At 41.8% G+C, this 24,415-nt stretch overlaps 1 protein-coding gene across 3 annotated transcripts in view; it reads right to left on the bottom strand.

Annotated features, from left to right (window-relative positions):
- The window catches only part of LOC144593615 (fibronectin type III domain-containing protein 4-like), a 153,717-nt gene that overhangs the window by 25,889 nt on the left and 103,413 nt on the right, over positions 1-24,415 (bottom strand). For 2 of the 3 annotated variants that reach the window (XM_078399457.1, XM_078399459.1), the window contains one exon: positions 3,818-3,907. The exons of the other annotated variant lie outside the window; for it this stretch is intronic. In XM_078399457.1, coding sequence (XP_078255583.1) covers positions 3,818-3,907 — 90 coding nt within the window. The remainder of the gene's footprint in view (positions 1-3,817; positions 3,908-24,415) is intronic. 3 annotated transcript variants of the gene reach the window in all.

The following is a 24,415-nucleotide window of genomic DNA, read 5'->3' as shown; positions in this document are numbered from 1 at the left end:
CGCCAGAGACCTGGGTTCGATCCCGACTATGTGTGCTGGGTTTTCTCCGAGATCTTTGGTTTCCTCACACACTCCAAAGACGTACAGGTTTGTAGGTTAATTTGCTTGGTATAAAAATGTAAATTGTCCCTAGTGTGTGTAGGATTGTGTTAATGTGTGGAGATCGCTGCTCTCTGCAGACTCGGTGGGCCGAAGGGCCCGTTTCCGCGCTGTATCTCTAAACTAAACTAAACTAAAAAGTGAAAGATTTTATGGTTGCAAAACTATAACCATTTACAGCTACAGATCTCATTGGCCTAATGCTGCTGAGTCGCTGAATATTCAGTGGATACTGGCAGGCAGCTCATCATAACACTGGTGTGTGTGTGTGTGTTGGGGGCTTGACGACACCATGGGCAAGCAAGGTCAAATTGGCGAAGGAGCTCAACACAGGAGAGGGTCTGTGTCAGAGCCACACAAAAAGGGCTTCAGTGTTGTTTTAGGGCTGAAAGAAGTATTTGCTGCCATTTTGGTATAGTCCCCAATAAATACTTCAAGAACCACTGGTTAGACTTGTCACTAACTGGTATAAATTGCTAGAATGTATGCAAGTATATTATTTGCAGAGTAGTACCAGAAAATTCTTACAATTGGCAACAGCCCCCAATTTTTCATGTGAGCTCAAACCTTCTGCTTATTTCAGTGGATGCAACATCGATTTACATCCATGCTTCAACTAATCCATTAGAGCAGCGGTAGAGTTGCTGCCTTACAGTGCTTACAGCGCCAGAGACCTGGGTTCGATAGCGACTATGTGTGCTGGGTTTTCTCCGAGATCTTTGGTTTCCTCACACACTCCAAAAACGTACAGATTTGTAGGTTAATTTGCATGGTATATACTGAGATGTTCCTCTGAGATGATAAAATGCAATTAGGAGATTATTTACCCCCTAATGGAGTCAGATGCATCATTCATGGAAGGGAATTTGCTGGTGTTACAACTCAGGTCTGTAAATAATTTCACGTCAATAGCATTCTGGTTGGTTTTTACCTGTTATCCAAATGAGTTAGAGTCATAGAGTCAGAGAGTCATACACCATGGAAACATACCCTTCGGCCCAACATGCCCAGGCCGAACAACATGCCCCATCTACAATAGTCCCACCTGCCTGTGTTTGGTCCATATCCTTCTAATCCTATCCTATCCATGTACATGTGCAAATGTTTTTTAAATGTTGTGATAGTACATGCCTCAAATATCTCCTCTGCCAGCTTGTCCCATATACCTATCACCTTTTTTGGAAAAAAGTTGCCCTCAGGTTTCTATTAAGTGCTTCTCCCCTCACCTTAAACCTATGTCCTCTGGTTCTTGATTCCCCTACTCTGTGTAAAAGTATTTGTGCGTTTACCCTATCTATTCCTCTCATGATCTTATACACCTCTATAAGATCACCCCTCATCCTCCTGTGCTCCAAGCACTAAGTCGTAACCTGCACAACATAGAAACATAGAAAATAGGTACTGGAGTAGGCCATTGAGCCCTTCGAGCCATTACCACCATTCAATATGATCATGGCTGATCATCCAGAATTAGTACCCTGTTCCTGCTTTCACCCCATATCCCTTGATTCCATTAGCCCTAAGAGCTCCACTTCTCCCTAAAGCTCAGGGTTTTTGAGTCCTGGCAACATCCTTATAAATCTTCTCTGTATCTTCTTACTGTGAATGAGAGGCTGTTCTCATGATAATTTTTGGCTATCAATGGGAACTAGCTAATGCAAGTTAAAAATTTCTGTTGTTCTCATTCGATCACCTGCCCACACCAACAACTACCCCAACCCCCGTTCCACCATTACAGTAGTCAAACAAGACCTCCAATGCCAAATGTTACCACAACACCATCATTCGGTTTCCTCCCACACTCCAAAGAAGTACAGGTTTGTAGGTTAATTGGCTTGGTAAATGTAAAAATTGTCCCGAGAGTGTGTACGTTAGTGTTAATATGTGGGTAACGCTGATTGGCGCGGACCTGGTGGGCCGAAGGGCCTGTTTCCGCGCTGTATTTCTAAACTAAACTAAACTAAACTGCTGATCCATCTCTCCTTCCCATTGACTGACCTCATCACCTCTCAACCAAAGCACAAGCCCTCCAAACCTGAATTTTTGACCCCACTTCGATGGTGCTGAAGATCCTTTCTCCCCTCCATGCCATGAGGGCATGATGCATGATAGAACTTGGCACCACTTGGGCCTTGACAATAAAACCTGTGGTGGCCTGGTGTGTACTGCACATTTTACACACTTGGTGAGCAACCGTGATTTATATCTTAAGCCCTAAACTTGGGGATTATTTCAATAAAGAATTAACATTTTCTTCCAATTATTCAACAGCACTAGTGAACTTTTTTAACTATATGCAACGTGACTGAGGGTACATATTATCTTTCTGTAATGGGAAGATTTCACCTTCGACATCTTACTTAAAATTAATCATCAAAGAGTTTCATCGTGATGCCACTATGCAATTAACTTACTTAGTGAATAATTAGTGCACCAAATCTGTGCAGTCATTGCCCTGGGGGAAATCTGCTTCTGGCAGCATGGTCCTGTGCAGAGGCTACCACTGGCAGGCCAGCACATAGTAGATAAGAGATGGCTTTACGGGCACTGGGACTCTCTGCAGGAGTGGGAGTAAACAGCAACTGCATGATGTTGAAAGCAGTCAAAGCTTCACAGAGATTGAATGTTTGTGAATCGCATTACAAATTGTCAAAAACATTAAGTTTAAATGGCATTTGGACAGATAGGTGAGTATAAAAGCTTCAGAGGGACATGGGCCAAACATAGACAAGTGAGATTAGCATAGTCAGTTGGCGTCTTAGTTGGCATGAACGAATTGGGCTGAAGGGCTTGTTTCCATGCTGTATAACCCTTTGAATCACCATGAAAACAAAGAATTATTAGAAAATAAAAATAATATTAAAATATAACATTATTAAAATAACTTAAATATTAAACACTAGAAAAGCATTTACACAAACTCTTAAAGCCAAGGGCGGAGCAGCGGTAGAGTTGCTGCCTTACAGTGAATGCAGTGAGACCCGGGTTCAATCCCGACTATGGGTGCTGTCTGTAAGGAGTTTGTATGTTCTCTCCGTGACCTGCGTGGGTTTTCTCCAAGATCTTTGGTTTCTTCCCACACTCCAAAGACATACAGGCTTGTAGGTTAATTGGCTTGGTAAATGTAAAAAATTGTCCGTAGTGGGTAGGATAGTGTTAATGTGTGGGGATCGCTGGTCGGCGCCGACCCGGTGGGCCGAAAGGGCCTGTTTCCGCGCTGTATCTCAAAACTAAACCAACAGAATATATATTTTATTGACACAAGGAATTCCAAGATGGTGGAATCTTGAGTAAAACACAAAGTGGTGGAGAAACCCAGCGGGTCAGGCAGCATCTGTGGAGAGAATGGACAGATAATGTTTCGGATCGGAACCCTTCTTCATATATATATTCTTTTATAAAGCTGATTCTCCATTCTCTCAGCAGCCACTTCTCCCCACGCGGTCCCAATGGACCTGTGACCTGGTGCCAGGTCTGTCAGCAGGACTGGGAAATCTGAGGAAGCTGTGTCGGTCTCACCCAGAGGAGAAGGCAGACCCTGTGCTTGGGGGCTCTGAGCTCCTGCCCAGCAGTGATTAAAAACGGACAGCTTCCATGAGATATGCTGGCATCTGAGCACTGTTTGCCCCGTCAATTTGTTAAATAAACCCAATACAATAACGTACAGATGAATAACTGAATTAGTTACTGTGACCAAAGATTCTCAGGAGTTACGTACCTGCCCACATAATCAGAACGGTCACAATAATGATCATTTCTCCCGTCTGTAGTGGCATGTTCCTATTCATTTCCTGTACTGTCGGATCATCTGCAGACAAGGAAAAGCAAAACTCCAGTAACAAATATTACAAGCAGAGCTCACAGCTAATGGATTGAAACACCCTGACCAATTGAGCATATTATTGCAAATAAAACGGTCTCAAAGTCTATTGGAGCTAGAAAACAAATGATTACCTTCTTCATACAACGAAGGAGACAAATGGGGGCTCTTTAGCTACACCCATCAGTGCACAAGCATGGGGGTCTCAGTGTTTCCAACCAACATATTCAGACACATTTTAAGGAGGGTCTGTGTTCTCCATCTCTTTCCCTTCGGTTTTACCCCCTCTAAGTTTTCTGAAGCATTGGCTCGACATTTAGATGTGCAGTTCTGACAAACAGCAAGCATTTTCAACTTTAATTTGTTTATTCCTTATTATTTTGTGGATTCGGTGTTCTGCATTTCAGATTTGCAACAATCTACAGTTTCTGTAAATGTATCATATTCATGCCAATACAAACGACGCAGGCTCCTTTTGACAACTGTTCAATTCCATATCTGTCACTTTTTGTGAAACTGTGTAATTCATGGAAATTGTAGGGGTCATGGTCACCGGCCATGAAGTCATAAAACATTTATCAGCATATTTCAAACTACTTTAATTCTGAATTTAACACCTGTCATTTGAGTTTCTTGGATGCACTGACAAACACTGAACTACAATAATGTATTTCAACATTGTGGAGAGCTGAAGAAGACTATCAAGCTTGTTAAGCCTGCATCATCCAGGCAATGGAGATTAAACCCACTGACAATTTCTGTTACTCACTGCAGGGAAAAGAATAGAAGAATACTTTGGGGCTAATTCAGGTTAAAATAATTCCAAATTTTCAGATTCCCCAAAGTAATTAGGCAAAGGTCCAGAACCACGGAGGTTGATAACACATTTCATGGTGGCTATCTGGCAACAAAAAGACTAGGTAGACACAAAATGCTGGAGTAACTCAGCGGGTCAGGCAGCATCTCAGGAGAGAAGGAATGTATGACGTTTCGGGTCGAGACCCTTCATCAGTCTGAAGAAGGGTCTTGACCCAAAAAGTCGCACATTCCTTCCCTCCTGAGATGCTGCCTGACCCGCTGAGTTACTCCAGCATTTTGTGTCTACCTTCGATTTAAACCAGCATCTGCAGTTTTTTTTCCTAAACAAAAAGACTAGTATTGTCACTGTCCCCTCTCACCACTGCCCCCTCTTGAACATTGTCATGTTGCCATGTTACTGTGGGTAGAATAGGGGTAGTGTGGGAGGTGGGAAACACAAAACATCACTCAAGCATGAACCTAGCAATCACAGAATCATACAATAAGGAGGAGGCCATTCAAGTCATCCAAATAGCCCATTTCCCTATCCTCTCCCCATATCCAGCAATTGCCCTTCGAGTACTTATCCTGTTCACATTGGATGTTACCGTTCGGCACGGTGGCGCAGTTGTAGAGTTTCTGCCTTACAGCATTACAGACCTGGGTTTGACCCTGACTATGGGTGCTGTCTGTAAAAAGTTTGTACATTCTCCTTATGACTGCATAGGTTTTCCCCCTGTGCTCCAGTTTCCTTCCACATTCCGAAAACGTGCAGGTTTGCAATTTAATTGGCTTCTGTCCCGAGTGTGTAGGATAGAACAAGTGTTCAGGTGATCGTGGTTGGTGCGGATGAAGGGCCTGTTTCCAGATGACTAAAAGATAACTAAAACTATAACTACTTTTGATCCTGAGCCCCTATCAAGCAATGGATTTCCAATAACTAGCTGCTCTGTAAAAAAGACTTTGTTTCCATTTTGCCTCTATTTCTTGAAGTTTTCACCATTCTTCAGTAAAGAGTAAAAGCTTCCTTCTGCTCTCTCTGAGCCCTTCATAGTTTTGTACACCTCCACCATATTTCATCTATTTTGCTCCTGGGAGGACCCCAGGTTTTCCTGTCCATCCACGTAATTATAATCATCCGTCACGGGATTCATTTTGTTAAACTTTAACTGGAACTTCTAAGCCTCATATCTTCCTTAAAGTGTGGTGCCCAATATAGGAAGTTACACTCCAGCTCATGTTGAAATGGTGTTCCACACAGATTTCAAGGTTTCAAGGTTTCAAGGTCAGTTTATTGTCACATGTACCAGTTGAGGTATAGTGAAATTTGAGTTACCATACAGCCATACTAAGTGAAAAGCAACAAAACACATAAAAGTTAACATAAACATCCATCACAGTGGATTCCACTGTGATGGAAGGCAATAAATTTCCAGCTTCTTCCTTTTTGTTCTCCCGCGGTCGGGGCAGTCGAACCATCCGCAGTCAGGGTGATCAAAGCCCCCGCAGCCGACGGTCAAAGCCTCAGCATCGGAGCGATTGAAACTCCCGCGTCGGGGCATTTGAAACTCTCTCCGCGATAGATTTAGGATAGCTATCGAAATATGTACTCGATATTATTATATGAATTAAGTAAAATGCTTTTCATTTTATGCTATCTTCATTTCCGTATGTTGATATTTGATATACATGGAACAGAGTGAATGGAGGCTAGGTATTCTGGTTTAGCACATTTGCTTCACAGCTTGCTGATGCTTTTAAATTCTTTTCCCATGACTTTCATTGTACTGATAGCTCATGTTCATTGGAGGATTATGTAACTCAACTAATCAGTTGCTAAACTGCTCGAGAAAATGAGACTTGCTGGATCACTTAGCAAGGGACATCACTGGGGTCCATTCTTAAAGTCGCCATATAGGAACCCATAGGTTAAGTATATAAAATCAAGGAGCTGCGAACCAATAAAAACGGACATGTGAATGGCTTTTGTGGGAAACCAATGCATCTTGGAGAAGAAACATAATTCTACAACTCTTTGGGTTTTCTGTGCAATACTTTCCCGTGCCAGTGTATCGCAGTGTATCACAGTGTATCGCAGTGTATCACAGTGTATTGCACTGTATCGTTATATCACAGTGTATCACAGTGCATCGCACAGTATCACAGTGTATCACAGTGTATCGCACGGATCACAGTGTATCATTGCATTGCACTGTGTCGCAGTGTATCACAGTGTTTCACAGTGTATCGCACTGTATCTCATCACAGCTCTTGGTCAGTTTGAAGAATAGCAGCTCACACATAATTCTGCGACTTATAGTTTAATTTGCAGTGGGCCATCAACTACTGTAACATACAAAGGCATATATTTTCAGTAGGGTTATGGACGCTGATCAGAAACATATTTTAGTTTTCTGTCCCCATCACAGGGACCGACACTGATTATCGGACATTTGTGGCCTTCCCGTCCAAAGTCTGCGTGTAAAATCCAGAATGGCGTGGCTGCTTCACGATCCTGGTGTCAGGCTTGCAAATGATACGTCCTGACCCACAGAGCTGCTTGAGTATACATCGGCCTCAATATCAGTGGAGACAATTAATAAAGCATTTCTGGTGAAGAAATGACCAGATTCAACCCCCAGGGGATGATGTAGTTGTGATTTTTTGCTACTTTTATTCTCACTCTGCAATATCTCCGGTTTCATTTTCTTCTCCTCTGATCTATTAATGAGGATATAAAATTAGATTTAGAGCTCCAGATTTCAATTAATCTGCCCAAACTTTTACTTTGATTAACAATTTGTCTACATGTGGGTTGCGCTTAGTTGACAAATCTGGAATAGCTCTGAAAGCACACAGGAATGGGAGGGATGGGGATTGACTAACACGCAGTAAGCAGAGCCAGATAAATGGCTCATTTATAGATTGCCAATTAGTAACTAATGGGGTGCCACAGGGATCAGTGCTGACTCAACAATCCACAGTCTTGACTTAATGACTTGAATGAAGGCAGTCAAATTTGCTGGTGATGCAAAGAAAGGTGAGTAGGCAAGTTATCAGGATGACAAAATGATCCTGCATAGGCATTTAGATAGGTTAAATAAATGGGCAAAGAGCCAGCAAAAAGATTATAATGTGGGAGAAAATGAGGGGCTATACACTTTGAAAGGAAGAATGGAAGAGCTAATAATTATTTAAATTTTGTGAAATGAGTAAATGTGATGGTGCAGTGTAATCAGTGTATCCTAGTGGATGAAACACAGGGGGTTTGCAAGTACAAGTGATGAAGAAAAGTAAAAGAAAGTACTTGAAGTGGATGTCATGATGGCACAAAGTTTGCGTTACTGCCTTACAGCACCAGCCACCTGGGTTTGATCCCGACTATGGGCGCTGTCTATATGGAGTTAGTACATTCTCTCTGTGACCTGTATGAGTTTTCTCCGGGAGCTCCAGTGTCATCCCACATTCCAAAGATATCTCGGTTTGTAGGCTAATTGGTTTGGTAAAATTGTGAATTGTCCCTAGTGTGTAAGATAGTGTTAGTGTGTGGGGATCACTGGTCGGCACGGACTCAGTGGGCCGGACCTGTTTCCATGCTGTATTTCTAACCTAAAGTAAATTACTGCATACAGTTTTGGTCTCCATATTTAAGGACGAATGATCAAAAGACAAACTGATGGTTTGGGTTGAGCTCACAGCCTGAGTAGGCAGCTGCTCGAACTTCATCATAGCTTAAACCACAGGCTCCACAGGTCAAACCTCTTCTGCAGCATGATTATTGGTGATAACATGCTTTACGTGGACAATTGTGATTCAAAGGTACATGTGGTGACTGTGCGTATGTTAGAGGGCAACTCCTTCACGCAGACTAACATTGTACACTGTCACCCTGGTGGGTAATTCCAATTTAAGCAGCTGCAGATGCACCAGATTTTCTTTTTCTTTTATTGATTAGGCTCTGACAGTTGTCCATCTGTGCCGTCCACAACAACACTCTGCCTTCAGCCCACATTACCCGGCTGCCAGTTTCTGAACTGGTGTTTTTTGAAGTTGGACCCCAACATTTGCTGCAGCTTTCTCTGGGAGCTCTGATGGATCTGGGAGAAGGTGTGATTTGCCAGGGTTAGTGAGGAAAGGGGAAGCAATTACAATGAGACATAATGCTCTGTCCCACTAAATTGCCAGGCGGAGTGTATAAGGGCGGGAGTTCAACACATGAGGACAAGTGCAGCACCTGGTCTGGGCAGTGCCATGAGTCGGGTTCTCTGTCACCCATTAATGTGAATGCATTGAAACTAGCAATTGTCCTGACTCATTCCAGCTCGTGCAAACTCCATTCTGAGAAGGATATTTTACTGCAAGGCTGCGCAATATGTGAGACAATTCATGGGAATAAAAAGAAACAGTGGATACGGGGAAGTTGTTGTGCGAACAGTAACAAATCCTGAGTACTCACATCATGTTAAAGGAAGTGCAGTGAAGTTTCCTGGTATGATTAAAGAAAAATAAAGGGTAGTATTGAGGGAAGAATATAGCACTGCTGGTGCTGGATGGTTGGTGTAAATGAACGTCATATCTTTGTGGCTCCAATAAGTCACAGAATTAGTTGACACAGAAACAAGGCCTTTGGCCCAACTCATTCATGCTAATCAAGATGCATATCTATCTATTGTGAATAAATCGATTTGTACCAGCAGCTGCAGTTATTTTCTTATGCATATCTATCTGTTATCAAGATGCATGGCCTGTACCGACGTATGTACCTGTCTAATCTTTTAAATGCTATAATTTTATCTGCCCCTTCTACTTCTTCTGATAGTTGACTCCATGTAACCATCAGCTTCTATGAACAAACTTGCTCCTCAGATCCCCATAAATCTTTCCCTCCCACATTAAACTTGTGTCCGCTGGTTTTAGACAACCCTAACCTTTGAAAAAGACGAGGACTTTTTACCCGATCTGTTCTGATATTATAAACTTCTATAAGGTCATTGTTTTTTCCCCTGCATTGACTCCAGATTCTATGAGCAATTCAGCTTCCATTAACATGAGCAGTCACCTTTCTCCACTGTGTCTGCACAATTTGCCTGGGCAAGTGGACTACCTTTCTGCTGTTGGTCTTCTCATTTTAATATCTGGAGGCCCTGGTGGCAAACATTTTCTCCTCCAATTCGCAAACTATTTTAATGTTCTTTGCGCAAAAAGTCACCTAAAATTGCTCCCTTGCCCTCCAGAAGTGAGTTGCCTATCCAGAGTACTAAACAGCAGTGGCATGAAAGTGTATTATAATGACGTCTTATGTAATATGAAAACTGCATTCTTATCTTACTATTTGGGGAAAATCCAGATACTCAAAATCAATTAATCTTGCATTTAATAACATTTCAGGACATTTAAAATCCTGGGAGCTACCTTTACTCCATGAAACTATTTAAAAAAGGTACTGGGTGATAATGGTTGAATAATTCCTTTATTATCTCTTGTACCAAGGTACAGTGAAATTCTTTTATTGCAAACAGATCTGTAAGATTATTGCCGTAAATTAGAGATGCAAAGTCTAAAGTGTTCAACTGCAAGAAGAAAAGTCTAATTTTTCATGTGAATCCTCTTCTTTCTGCCCATCATCCATGTTTCAAATGTTACATCACTGTCATAGTCCATCCTGAAAAGGACGTAAGCTTTTGGCGACAATCAGTGGGAGCCATCACTTGTGCAATAGATGATGGTGGTAGCAAAATTAGCTCAGGACACTTCCAGTTTCTAGCCCCGTGATGTGGATGCTTCTGCGATGGGGCCCTTATGTGAATTAAAGAATATGAGAACTGGCTAATGGAGAATCCTGATTATATACCCATGATTTCCATGGCAAGCAATAATATATAGTGAGATTTGACTTAAACAATGAGCTAGAGAGTGTGTGATGGGAAGGCCTCAATTGGAGCAGTTTCCTGGACAGAATCCAGTATTGTGATTGTTGTCTTCAGTCTTATAAACAATTGCTTTTCAGTAGAAGGGAATGTTGCTTAGTTCATTTTGAAGTCTGTCACAGATAAAGCTTTGATACATACAGTTGTGTCTGATCTGACAAGCCTGAGCCCAAATTATTTCGAGAGACATTATAACTAGTATTTGCCAAATGTCTTCATGCCAAACCAGTGGGAAGCAACTAATTTTCTTGCCTTGAGCTGCTAAAGTCAGTTTGCAGAATGCTCTCTTGTACAATTGAGAACATATTTATTTTCTAATTATTTCAGACAAAGCTGATTTTTTTCCAGAGAAAGATTGTGGACATACACAGTACTGAAATCAACCATTTCCTGGTCTGAAATCCATCCAGATAACATCGCCTTTCCCCACACACTTGTCTGTGCAATTATCTGTGCAATTCCTATAAATTTAATGATTTTTTTGGACAACAGTTCAGCACAAACAATGTGCACCAAAGGGTTTGTTCCTGTGCTCTATTCCATATTCTAACAGTTTTTGCACGTGTTGACAAAACCTCTCATGCTGGGCATGATTCCATCAACAATCTCCCCATTTGGCTGGAGTCCAGCCTGTCTTTTAGATCATGTATGTATATACATTTCTAATACGGTTTCTGCTCTTATCTACCAATATGATTTTTTTCTCAGCAACACAAATGCCATCCTATGCATGAATTTAACAGACACATTTTCCTTCAGTATTTTTCTTGATCTGTCTTTCATCGCCTCTATTCTTCCAGCTAGGTGGGTGATGCTGGAATTGCCTGATTGTATTCCTGTCAGAATACCATCTTCAATGTCTTCCCTTCCCACTCTCAGACAATTACTGCTGGTGTCCCTCTATTCTTGGTCCTCTCGTATTATGCATCATAGAAACATAGAAAATAGGTGCAGGAGTAGGTCATTCGGCCCTTCGAGCCAGCACCGCCATTCAATATGATCATGGTTGATCATCCAAAATCAGTACCCCATTCTGGCTTTTTCCCCCATATCCTTTAATTCCCTTAGCCCTAAGAGCTAAATCTAACTCTCTCTTAAAAACCAGTATGCTCTCATCATCCACAATCACATTGACACTTTTCCCTTAAGAGCAAGGATTTACCTTTGCACCACTTTTAGAAGGTTAGGTGAAATTCTTACACTTTAAGATTCTCATGTTTATTTTCAAATGCCTTTTCTCTGATTGTAATCTCCTCCTGTCGCATAACCTTGCAAGATATTTTTACCCCCCCCAATTTATTCTCTTGAGCACTCCAAAAGTAATTGCTCCGTCATTGATGGTCAGATTTTCCACTGTCGAAGCATTAATTTCCTTTGCCTTGTTATATCTCTTTTCGCCTTGAAGGAACTCTTTCAAATCTCCTTCTTCATCCGAGCATTCGGCTACAGGTATTTGCCCCAACATTCCCACCAGCAGCTGGGTGGTAACATTTGTTTGACAATGTATATGTGATATTGGAATAATTTACTGCATCAGAAATGTTATAAATGAGGAACATTTGTAACTTTGATCCCAATCCCTTGTACCATGCTGATAATTGTGGCTGTTTTCATTGAAATACACATGTTTCTATGAATGAATAGTTTTGGTTAAGCCTGGAGCCAAAAATATTTCTGTGCTGGAGGATCACCATCACCCTGCCTCAAATGTAGTCTGACTGTTCAGCAATTGATTATAACACACATATATAACAACTGAACCATAAAACAACTTAATATTCAATATTTTTCGTATTAAATTTGGATCCTTGGCACAATAAGAAATAGTGCAAGGCCTCATTGTGGAATGACATCCTTGATATTTTTGTTTGTCAGATTAGGAGGTAATAGGTTATCTTAGATAATAATAGGTCCAGCCAATTCCTTAGCTCTATAGATATTCATTTCAAAAAGAGAGGCCATTCTTACTGATTTGTCCACTCCATTTAGTGTGTTCATTCCATTCATGAGAATGTGGTTATTCTCATGAAGCATTGATATTCCCAAACCATCACTTTTCTTTAAACAACAGTGAGGTTCTGTTTATACCGAAAAATAATCAATAATGTCTCTATTACTTTCAATCTTCATTAACAAGATTGATCCCATAAATGTGTCGATTCAACCCCCCAATCAATCACCTTCTTTGGCACCCTGTTCCACCATTCCATGTGTAGGAAGGAACTGCAAATGCTGGTTTGAACCGAAGATAGACACAAAATGCTGGAATAACTCAGCGGGACAGGGAACAACGTCACCCATTCCTTCTCTCCAGAGATGCTGCCAGTCCTGCTGAGTTACTCCAGCATTTTGTGTCTATCCACCATTCCATGTAGAAACATAGAAACATAGAAAATAGGTGCAGGAATAGGCCATTCGGCCCTTCGAGCCTGCACCGCCATTCAATATGATCATGGCTGATCATCCAGCTCAGTAGCCTGTACCTGCCTTCTCTCCATACCCCCTGATCCCTTTAGCAAAAAGGGCCACATCTAACTCCCTCTTAAATATAGCCAATGAACTGGCCTCAACTACCTTCTGTGGCAGAGAATTCCACAGACTCACCACTCTGTGTGAAGAAATGTTTTCTCATCTCGGTCCTAAAAGACTTCCCCCTTATCCTTAAGTTGTGACCCCTGGTTCTGGACTCCCCCAACATCGGGAACAATCTTCCCGCATCTAGCCTCTCCAACCCCTTAAAAATTTTATATGTTTCTATAAGATCCCCCCTCAGTCTTCTAAATTCCAGCGAGTACAAGCCCAGTCTATCCAGTCTTTCCTCATATGCAAGTCCCGCCATCCCAGGGATTAATCTGGTGAACCTTCTCTGTACTCCCTCTAAGGCAAGAACGTCTTTCCTCAGGTTAGGAGACCAAAACTGCACACAATACACCAGGTGCGGTCTCACCAAGGCCCTGTACAACTGCAGCAGAACCTCCCTGCTCCTAAACTCAAATCCTCTTGCTATGAATGCCAACATACCATTCGCTTTCTTCACTGCCTGCTGCACCTGCATGCTTGCTTTCAATGACTGGTGCACCATGACACCCAGGTCACGTTGCATCTCCCCTTCTCCCAATCGGTCACCATTCAGGTAATACTCTGCTTTCCTGTTCTATGTAGTGGGAAAGTATACTGTAACATTGCTTAATGCCTGTGCTAACGTGCAAAGTCCAATTTAAACAGCCAGATTTCTTCAATCCATTCACTGCAAAGAAAACGCTTTACAGAATTTGCGGTAATGACTGTAATTACTTTCTTCATAAAGCAAGGATTTCTCTCTTAGATTCCAGGTTAAATGCCAATTTAAGATTTTGATCTAGATTCATTGCCATTGTAATGCATTTTATAATTTAAAGTGAATATAATATATTAAATTGACCACACGCCCTATCCTTGCATCTAGTACCAGCCCTAAGGGAAAATGTATTTTCCATTTAGAATATTAGCAAAAGGATACTTTAAATCTTCAGAGAACTTAATATTACTTGAAACTAAGCCTCTGGGTATGAATTTGATTGCAGTTCTTCCATATTTGATGAAAGGCTTGCATCTTTATTAAACCCTGTTCTCTGACTTCATTCAACTTGTTCGATACTTCTCGTTATATTGAGTTCAGTAATATATGACCAAATATTTTTGCAAAAACAACTCAAATTATCTCTATATTATTTTGGAGATAGGAAACCCAAGTTAACTACAAACATTTAGCACTTATACATACATACATACATACATGATTCCACTAATTTTGAATCATAGAGCCATTAAGTCATAGAGTGTAGAAACAGGCCCTTCGGCCCAATGCTTCCACCAAACAGCATGTCCCATCTACACTAGTCCCACTTGCCTGCGAATCGTGAGATTATGGGATTTGAAATAAGAATGCTTTTATAATACATTAATATAAAGGTATAATTATGAACTAAAATTAATTCTGCAAAGAGAAAGGCAATCCATGAGGCCCTTGATTGAAGGCGGAGCAATTCTAACAACGGAGCATTTTATCAGAATTTGCATCGGTAGTTACCATTGATAAATGTCAATCTAAATGAGCTGGGGAAGATTGGTTATAAGAAATCATGTGTCTTGTCTAATATGTGGAGAGCACATCAGCCATCCAGACCATTAGGATCAAAGGCGAAGGAAGGAACTGCAGATGCTGTTTTAAACCAAAGTTAGACACAAAAAGCTGGAGTAACTCAACGGGTCAGACAGTGTCTCTGGAGAAAAGGAATAGGTGACGTTTTGGGTCAAGACTGAAGAAGGGTCTCGACCTGAAACGTCACTTATTCCTTTTCTCCAGAGATGCTGCCTGACCCGCTGAGTTGCACCAGCTTTTTTGTGTCTATCTTTCTAATAAATAGTTGATAGTTTCCTTTGCTTTCATCCATTCAAGATGAAATGATTTGCCTCTGTGTGTTGTATTCAATGATTTCACATAAGGTTGGTGAAATACAGTCAGTTAGGGATTGTGAGGCAACTTTAATCAGGAGCTGCAGACAGAAGAGACTGCAGATGATGCAAACATCTTGAACAAATAAACAAACTACCAGAGGAATGCATCCGTGGAGGGAAATGGTCTGAAGAAGGGTCCTAGCCTGAATTGTCATCTGTCCATTTCCCTCCACTGATGCTGACTGACCCATTGAGTTCCCCCAGCAGTTTTAATTTTTGTGCATATCTTCCATGAGGATCAAAGGTTTGATGTCACATCATCACAAAGTTAGCTGAATTCAGCTATGAATGCTGTAAAGAAATTAAGGGTTTAAGGTGAAGGGGAAAAGATTTTGTAGGAATCAGAGGGGTAACTATTTCACACAAAGGGTGTTGGGTGCATGGAACAAACTGCCAGAGGAGGTAAAGGATGGGACTATCCCAACATTTAAGAAGCAGTTAGACAGGTACATGGATAGGACACGTTTTTAGTGATATGGACCAAATGCAGGCAGGTGGGACTAGTGTAGCTGGGACATGTTGGCCGATGTGGGCAATTTGGGCTGAGGGGCCCGTTTCCACACTATATCACTCTATGACTCTGACTCTAAAAAGGAAGAAAGAGATGCATTTATATAGTATTCTTCGTATCTCTTTCAATTTATCCCAAAGCACTTGATAGCCAAACAAATCCAAGAGAAATGTAGTCACTCTAGGGTCCCACAAATATCAACCTGATACCAGGCAAATAATTTATTTTTGTTACACTGATTGAGGGATAGCTATTCAGTTGGGAAGCACAATTGTTCTCCTTTAAAATAGAGGCAGGGGACCTATTCTATCCATTTTAGAGTGGCTGGATATTTGAAAGTCTCTGACTCTGACGCTGTAGTATTCCTACTATGAATGAATGAATAAGTTTATTGGCCAAGTATGTAGACATACAAGGAATGTGCCTTGGTGCTCCGCTCGCAAATAGCAACACAAACATAGTAAACAATTAAGAATAAAGCATAAAACAATTAAAACATTAAGAATACAACATTATGGTTTAAACATGTGAGTGAAATAAACGAGAGCAAAAAGAGACGACAGACTTTTGGTTATTGAGTAGAGCTACTACTCGCGGAAAAAAAGCTGTTTTTATGTCTGGCTGTGGCTGCTTTGACAGTCTGGAGTCGCCTTCCAGAGGGAAGTGCTTCAAGGAATTTGTGGCCAGGGTGAGAGGGGTCAGAGATGATCTTACCCACTCGCTTCCTGGCCCTTGCAGTGTACAGTTCGTCAATGGGGGGGAAGGTTGCAGCCAACCACATTCTCAGCTGTGCGAACGATTCATTGCAGCCTTCGGATATCGTGCTTGGTGGCTGAGCCAAACCAGACCACGATGGAGAAGGTGACGGACTCTACGATGGCAGTATAGAGTTGGACCATCATTGCCTGTGGCAGATTGTGTTTCTTCAGCTGCCACAGGAAGTACATCCTTTGTTGGGCCTTTTTGACTGTGGAGTCGATGGTGGTCCCCCATTTAAGGTCCCTGGAGATGATGGTTCCAAGGAACTTAAATGACTCCACATATGTGACTGTGTTGACATTGTTGATGGTGAATGGGGGGAGGGGAGGGGGAGCTCTCCTAAAGTCTACAATCAGTTCCACTGTTTTACGAGCATTGAGCTCCAGGTTGTTGCGATGGCACCAGGACGCCAGCTGTGTCACTTCCTGTCTGTAGGCAGATTCCTCCCCATCCTGGATCAGTCCTATCAGGGTTGTGTCATCCGTAAGCTTGAGAAGCTTGACAGGGCAGTCGTTGGTGTAGAGAGAGTAAAGGAGAGGGGAGAGTACGCAGCCTTGCGGTGCTCCTATGCTGAGGGTCTGCGGGTCCGAGATGTGCTTTCCCAGCCTCACATGCTGCTTCTTGTCTGTCAGGAAGTTGATGATTCACTGACAGAGGGGTTCAGGCACAGTCAACTGGAGGAGTTTGGAGTGTAGCAGCTCTGGCACAATGGCATTAAATGCAGAGCTAAAGTCCACAAACAAAATCCTTGCATAGGTCCCCTTGCAGTTTAGGTTCTGGAGGATGAAGTGCAGGCCTAGGTTGACTGCATCATCCACCAATCTATTGCCCTGGATGCAAACTGCAGAGGGTCCAGCAGGGGGTTTGTGATGTTTTTCAGCTGGGCCAGCACGTCTTTCAAACGTCTTCATAACTACAGAGGTCAGTGTGACAGGCCTGTAGTCATTAAGACCAGTGATCCTTGTCTTTGGCACTAAAGTGACAGCCTAGGGCATTGTGTTCGTATTTCTGACCTGGAACTTGAAGCATGAAGGATACAACTTGTCCTGATCTCATGTGGATAGGGTGGTGAAGAAGGCGTTTGGTATACTTGCCTTTATAAATCAGATCATCGAATATAGAAGTTGGGATGTAATGTTAAAATTGTACAGGGCATTGGTGAGGCCGAATCTGGAGTATGGTGTGCAGTTCTGGTCGCCAAATTATAGGAAGGATGTCGACAAAATGGAGAGGGTACAGAGGAGATTTACTAGAATGGCAATTGTACAACGTGTCATCCAGGCACTATCATTCTGTTTAGAGGGACTTTGCACTGCTGAACCTGCAGGACTTTTCTCCTAAACATGGTCCCCCACTATCCCACTGGGGGAGTCCAGAACCAGGGGCCACAGTTTAAGAATAAGGGGTAGGCCATTTAGAACAGAGATGAGGAAAAACTTTTTCAGTCAGAGAGTTGTAAATCTGTGGAATTCTCTGCCTCAGAAGGCAGTGGAGACCAATTCTCTGGATGCTTTCAAGAGAGAGCTAGATAGAGCTCTTAAAGATAATGGAGTCAGGGGCTATGGGGAGAAGGCAGGAATGGGGTACTGGGTGTGAATGATTAGCCATGATCACATTGAATGGCGTTGTGCTGGCTCGAAGGGCCGAATGTCCTACTCCTGCACCTATTGTCTATCCCTCTAAAATCCCAAGTATTTCAATGTATCCTTCTTGGGTATCTATCTCAACCAGGATCCAGGGAAAGGTCAACTTAAATTCTTCTATTTCACTTGTCTATTGCCTACATGATTCAAACAATCATTTTGCAACCTCTCAGATGACCTGTGACACTCTGCAGTTGCTAGTGAGGTAAATGCCTTGTACAATCGTGTTGACTCTTTCTCAATAGTTCTGGATTATCACAGTAAAATTCTCTGTTTTTTTGCATACAGTTCAGCAAAATAATACAAAATACTACAATCCTAGATTTTAAAATGTGTACAGAAATAGTCCACTGAGACATTATACACGAGTTGCCAGGTTTTTATTTGGCACAATTTTCAAAAACCAAGTTGCTTTAAGTGCAGTTGGCCATAAAGGCCCGTTGTCCTGATGTTGTTGCAGGGCCTACCTGGGGTTTCTCGGCACGTATACTGCCTGAACTGATGGGTTTTTCCAGCCTTTATTTCTGTCATTTAAGTTTTCCACCACCAGCATTTTTTTCTTTGCTTGTTGCTGTGTGGGATAAGTTACACAAGGGGAATTGATATGACAGAGAGGAGAATCATTGTGTCAAATGAGTACTGTGATGTCCTTGGAGACATGTGACTTTGTCCTTGACACTGTTTGCTTTCCCTGCTAATGCCACTGGATTGAATTATACAGAGCCTTATATTAACGTTCTGCACACTTCACCAACAATAGCACAATGACTCAGGAGGGAAAAGGTTATTTATATTTATAGTTATTAATTACATCAACAAAACACTTTGTGATTTGTTCATTACAGTATAATGTTGCCCATCATTTAGATTTCCCCTCTTGCCCATTGAAAAAGAGGTTACTGTATCTCGACGTGTAATAGTTCCAACACGTCCATTATAGAAATGGTTTGTCATTAGCTTGGTAATTATATTTGTAAACTCAAGCGAGAGTAGATTCTTAATATTTGTGACATTATGCCACAGGCTACAGAAACTAGCGTCATGAAAAGAGCCTTTGTGCACTCTGCAGGTTAAATTGTACAGCCCCAGAAAATGGGCAGAGAGACAGTGATTAATCTTTTCCTGTTGTTTCTGATGCAATAACTGGGGAAAACTCGTTCTCTGCTAATTGATGTGAGTGCAGTGGGTAACGACACCAGTTGTGCTGCTGAGCAGCAGCACATCGCAGCAGAGAACCCAGGTTGTGAAAGGCCAGCCTGCAATAAGTGCTCGCTGGCACTACCTAAGGGTACACCTTAAAGAGAAGTGCGTTGCAGCTGGAGCAGGCAACCGGCTTTACAAAGTCAATGTGAAACACCCTTTGGCCTGGAAAAGATATAATAATGTCACAGCATGGGAGAGAATAGTTTAGTTTAGAGATACAGCATGGAAACAGACCCTTCAGCCCAGTGGTGATGACCAGCAATCACCCATACACCCATGACTAGCACTCTCCCACATACTAGGGACAATTTACAGAAGCCAATTAACCTACAAACCTGTACATCTTTGGAGTGTGGGAGGAAACCGGAGCACTCGGAGAAAATCCAAACGGTCAGAGAGGGAACATAAAAATTCCATACAGACATTCCATAGTCAGGATTGAACCCAGGTCTCTGGCACTGTAAGGCAGCAACCCTACCACTGTGCTGCCCCGAATGGACCCACATGTTTTTTCCTGTAAAGCAGGGCTTTGATGGAGAAGCTTATTGAAGAAGGTTTTGGTTTACACCATGAAATGCCTAATGCATTGTCAGCTACGACAAAAAACCTGCATGCTGGGGGAGTCCTGCACCGACTTTGGTCAGGGATCTGCACAGCTTGGAGCTCACCTGTTTCAGCATGCTGGTAGTGGGTATCTACTTTTGCAAACTCCAACCATGTGAGCTAAATAACTTTACATTCTTACCCGTAAGGTGGTATCGCTAACATTGCCATTTTAACCCATTTGTACTGGTTGCATCGGCGACGTTCTTACCAGTATGGCGAGCCAGCCATACCAGCTTCTTTTCACCTCTGCCCAGCTGTCATCATGAATGCAATATCACATGACTGGATCTGCAAGTTATCTCAGCTGTTCAGTCATTCATGCAGCACAAGATTACTAGGGTTTCTAAGGTGCTGTCTTAGAGGAGGTTGTGGGGGAGGGGGTGGGGGTGGGAAGGGGGGCAGGATGAGGGGTTGGTATGAGGGTGCTTGATCCACAAAATTGTTCCCTCTGAGGTTGTAAGCATGACGACTCTGTCAGTACACTTGAAATGGCATCTCAGCTGGCCAGCTGCTTGAGGTTGTTCTTCAAGGCCATCTTTCACCATCAGTGGCCCACCATCCGCCAAGCTACAGGAGTACCGGGGCAGGCAAAGATACAGGAAAGGCAGGCGGCACTAGTGTGCACCACAGAGATTAGTTGCAATTCAACATAATCAGGATTTTGTTTTTAATATGGCCTGGTTGTTCGTATTATATTGTCCTATATTTTTGAATTCTGGTCACAGATGCTGTTACAGGTCCACCACCACTTTTCCAGCAACTGATGTTCCGGCACCTCCTTAAATCCACACAAAATTACGAGAGCGCACTTGAAATCCCTCCCCATCCCCCTCAAATGTAGCGGCTAGGCTGATGAGGCAGCCGATCTCAACCTCATTGGGATTTAGCAGGCCAGATTTCGGATTGGCGGGTCAAATTTGCCTGTTGCGGCCGGGACTCTGGAACTCAGGCCTGGGCGGAGCCAGCGGATCTGTTCTCACAGCTGACTTCAGAAGCCAACTTTGTGGGTCGGTATTTCACCCCCCCCCCCCCCCCGGGTCCAAAGCAGACTATATCGGTACCATTTGCTTCACACAAGCTTCAGCCTATGAGATTGAGCACAAAAGCCTTACGCACTCGGGCTGAATGAAAGGAATGAGGTGCCATGTTTTGGATAAGATGTTAATCCTAATCACGATCAGATTTATAGCGCGTATACAAAGATTCCTGCAGAACCCATTTGAAGTATGGTCAGGAATCCAGGTTAACGTTATTCCTCTACCAACACGACCAAAACCATTTATCTGATCATTTTTACATTATTGTTTGAGAGATTTAGCTGCGTGCAAATTGGCTGTTGGTTTCTCTATTTTACAAGCTTCAAAAAAGCACTTTCAGAATGGTGCCTTATGAATCTAAGTCCTTTCTTTTTTAAGTTTTGCAAAAACATCCTTGAGGCCAGCCTGGGATTCAGGCTCCAAAGCTGTCTGGTGGAGTGTTTGATCTGTATCTTGGGGGACCCTGCTACTGAGGACATGCTCAGTTAACGGGAACTAACATTATGACACTGCTTTAGTTACGATGAAGTCCCTTTTGCGATGAACATGCAGCAATGCTTTAATATCTACTGAACAATACAGATTACATTAACTCCAAAAGAACATTTTTCATGTACTTTAAAATGATAGTGATTTGTTGTTTGTGGAGTAGGGTCTTAAGGTTATTTTAGAAAGCATTTGTGACTCAGCTGGATGGACGAGAGTTCAAAAAACAGCATGACTTTTGAGTTCTTAGCTATGATAGGAAATTGAAGTGGGGTGGACTGAGCTTGAGGTGGTAGTTATTGGGGGTTTTCAGGTAACAGGACCTGTATTTTACTTTTTCCCTTTTGCACAATAGCTTCTGCTTTGCAAAGATCTTTGATCGAGTACAATCGAAAAGTGCGATGTCTACCTGCAAAAAAGAAGTTACACCAGTTAATGGTGTATATGACAAAGGCAAGAGCTAGGACTGTCACAGAAATCAATGCTATGGATAAAACATTGAGTAGATAAACATTTCTTTAGCTCTGTAGTGAGCTATATGTGAATGTGAAAGATACATCCTCTGGATGCGCTGCCAGAGTACACATTGGTCTCAAGATATTATAGGAAAATAACTGCAGATGCTGGTACAAATCGAAGGTATTTATTCACAAAATGCTGGAGTAACTCAGCACGTCAGGCAGCATTTCAGGAGAGAAGGAATGGGCGACGTTTCGGGAGATGATTGGAGATGTTCTTCCCGTACCTTGAAGAACCTGCCACATGTAATTCATGTCTCTGCAGCATATTCAAGGACAGGGCTCATTTCTGCTCTATAGCTATGAAGAAGGGTCTCGCCCCAAATCATCACCCATTCCTTCTCTCCAGAGATGCTGGCTGTCCTGCTGAATTACTCCCCCATTTTGTGTCTATCTTCTGTTTAAACTAACATCTGCAGTTCCTTCCTGCGCTATAAAGATCTTGTTTTGTGCCAGCTCACCAGAGCATCTCAGTCAGCATGGACATGTTGGGCTGAAGGGCCTGTTTACATGCTGTATGACTCTGACTCTGTGACTAAGTGTGGATCCATGGAGTAAGAAATACACTGGACACTTTTCATAGCATGATCAGTGCCCATTTAGAACCAGGACATCCTCAGTGATATTGGTCAAGTGTTCGAGGTCCTGAGGCGTTACTGTGATGGTTAGTTGCCAAGGTGGTTTATCCTTTGATCCCAGAGTGCTAAATATGCAGAAAAAGAACACCGTCTTATACAATACTTTCTATATAATCAAATGTTCCCAGATTGAAGCATTATCCAACACAGAGACACCAGGAGAGGTGACAGGAACCACAGATTGAAAAGGAGAGGAAGTTGGAGAGAAAATTAGCTTAGTCCCAGAAAATGTCCCAGAAGAGAGAGTGGTGGACTCAGCCCAAACTGCAGCATCTATTTATTAAAAATCCCCACCATCAGGCAGGGGTTGCAGAAGCCAAGTATCCCACATCACTAGCTTCTGGAACAGTTAGTTTCCTACATCCATCAGGTTCATGCACCGGCCTACACAACCCCAATCCTACCTCGTTAATGGAGCAGAATGGACACCACCTGATCTACCATGGATGTATTTTTCAGAATGTATTTTGCACTAATGAATTGTTTTTTGCAGTCTTATCCTTTGCACTATCTTGTAGAATTTATGTATAATTTATGTACAATTTATATTTTAGTGTTGTCTGCTTCTATGTGCCTGTGATGCTGCTGTAAGCAGGATATCCATTGTACCTGTATCTCACCTCTGACAAACTTGACGACAATTTCAGCTTTTTCCTTCCTTCCCAAGAGTGATACATTGATGTTTAAAAATTGCTATTAATTCTGCATATTTGTTTGTTGAGTACACTTACAATTGTCCTAAATTCCAAATTTTTAACCCCATGTCAGGCCTGACGCAGGTATCAATTACATGAAAGATCTTAAATAAACAACATTTTTGTTCTTTAGAAAAGATGAGCATCAGTTATGATCATTGAAACCAAAGGCAGAATTGAGTTCCTATGAAGGATTGATCAAAATATCAATTTACTTTGCCATTCTATTTACTATGAAATCCAAATATTTTGTAATGTGTCAGGTTAGAAGAACGATGTTCATACCTCTATGATTTTAACAGATGGACTTGATCATTTAATGTAAATAGTTTCATTAGCAGAGCACCTGAAAAATGTAACTCAAACATTAGGCAATTATCACTAAAAGTAATATCTTTTTTTTCCAGATTGTTGAAAATAACTTTTTTGTTCAGGATAAAAAAGGTATTGTAAACTGTCATTATAATGTATATTACCTCTTGTGCTTTCTTAATTTATAGAAAAGAAACATGTAGAATGTGCTGAGTAAAATATGGAAACACAGAAACTGAAGGTTAGTTTACATGAGATTCTTCTCAGACTGAATATACGTTACACTAATATACATATGATCACACAATTCATGTGCTGGTGTACATTTACTATGCTTTCGCGCTTGGAAAGAAAGGAAACTGAAACTAGTTTAATGATGTTTGCAAATTTAAAGAACTGGTTAACTGGGTTTTGAACTCTGATCTTTATGGGTATTGTGTCCATTTATTTAAGAGTCTCAACAGATGTTCCCACAAAAACCACAAAAAAAAGCTCATCACTGGGTTCACTGTGGCTGTTACTTCATAATTCTCTTCAATCATGTTCTGTACCTATTCTTCAAATGCAGTAGGAAAGAACTGCAGATGTTGGTTTAAATCTAAGGTAGACAAAATGCTGGAGTAACTCAGCAGGGCAGGCAGCATCTCTGGAGAGGTGGAATGGGTGATATTTTCAGTCGATACCCTTCAGACTTCAAATGCAGTACTCAGTTTGGAGTATATTGGATTCAACAAACTTTCTTGCATATCTTGCATTGAGATTGCAGTGTACATTATTTTTTTTAAATAAACTTGTTCCCCTTACAAGCCAAGTTGTTAAACTTTGCATCTCTACAATCTCTCTGAAATTTACTTTTTCGTATTTAA

Source organism: Rhinoraja longicauda, chromosome 5, assembly GCF_053455715.1.
Source record: "Rhinoraja longicauda isolate Sanriku21f chromosome 5, sRhiLon1.1, whole genome shotgun sequence".
Lineage (NCBI taxonomy): Eukaryota > Metazoa > Chordata > Chondrichthyes > Rajiformes > Arhynchobatidae > Rhinoraja > Rhinoraja longicauda.
This window is presented reverse-complemented; position numbering and strand designations above follow the sequence as displayed.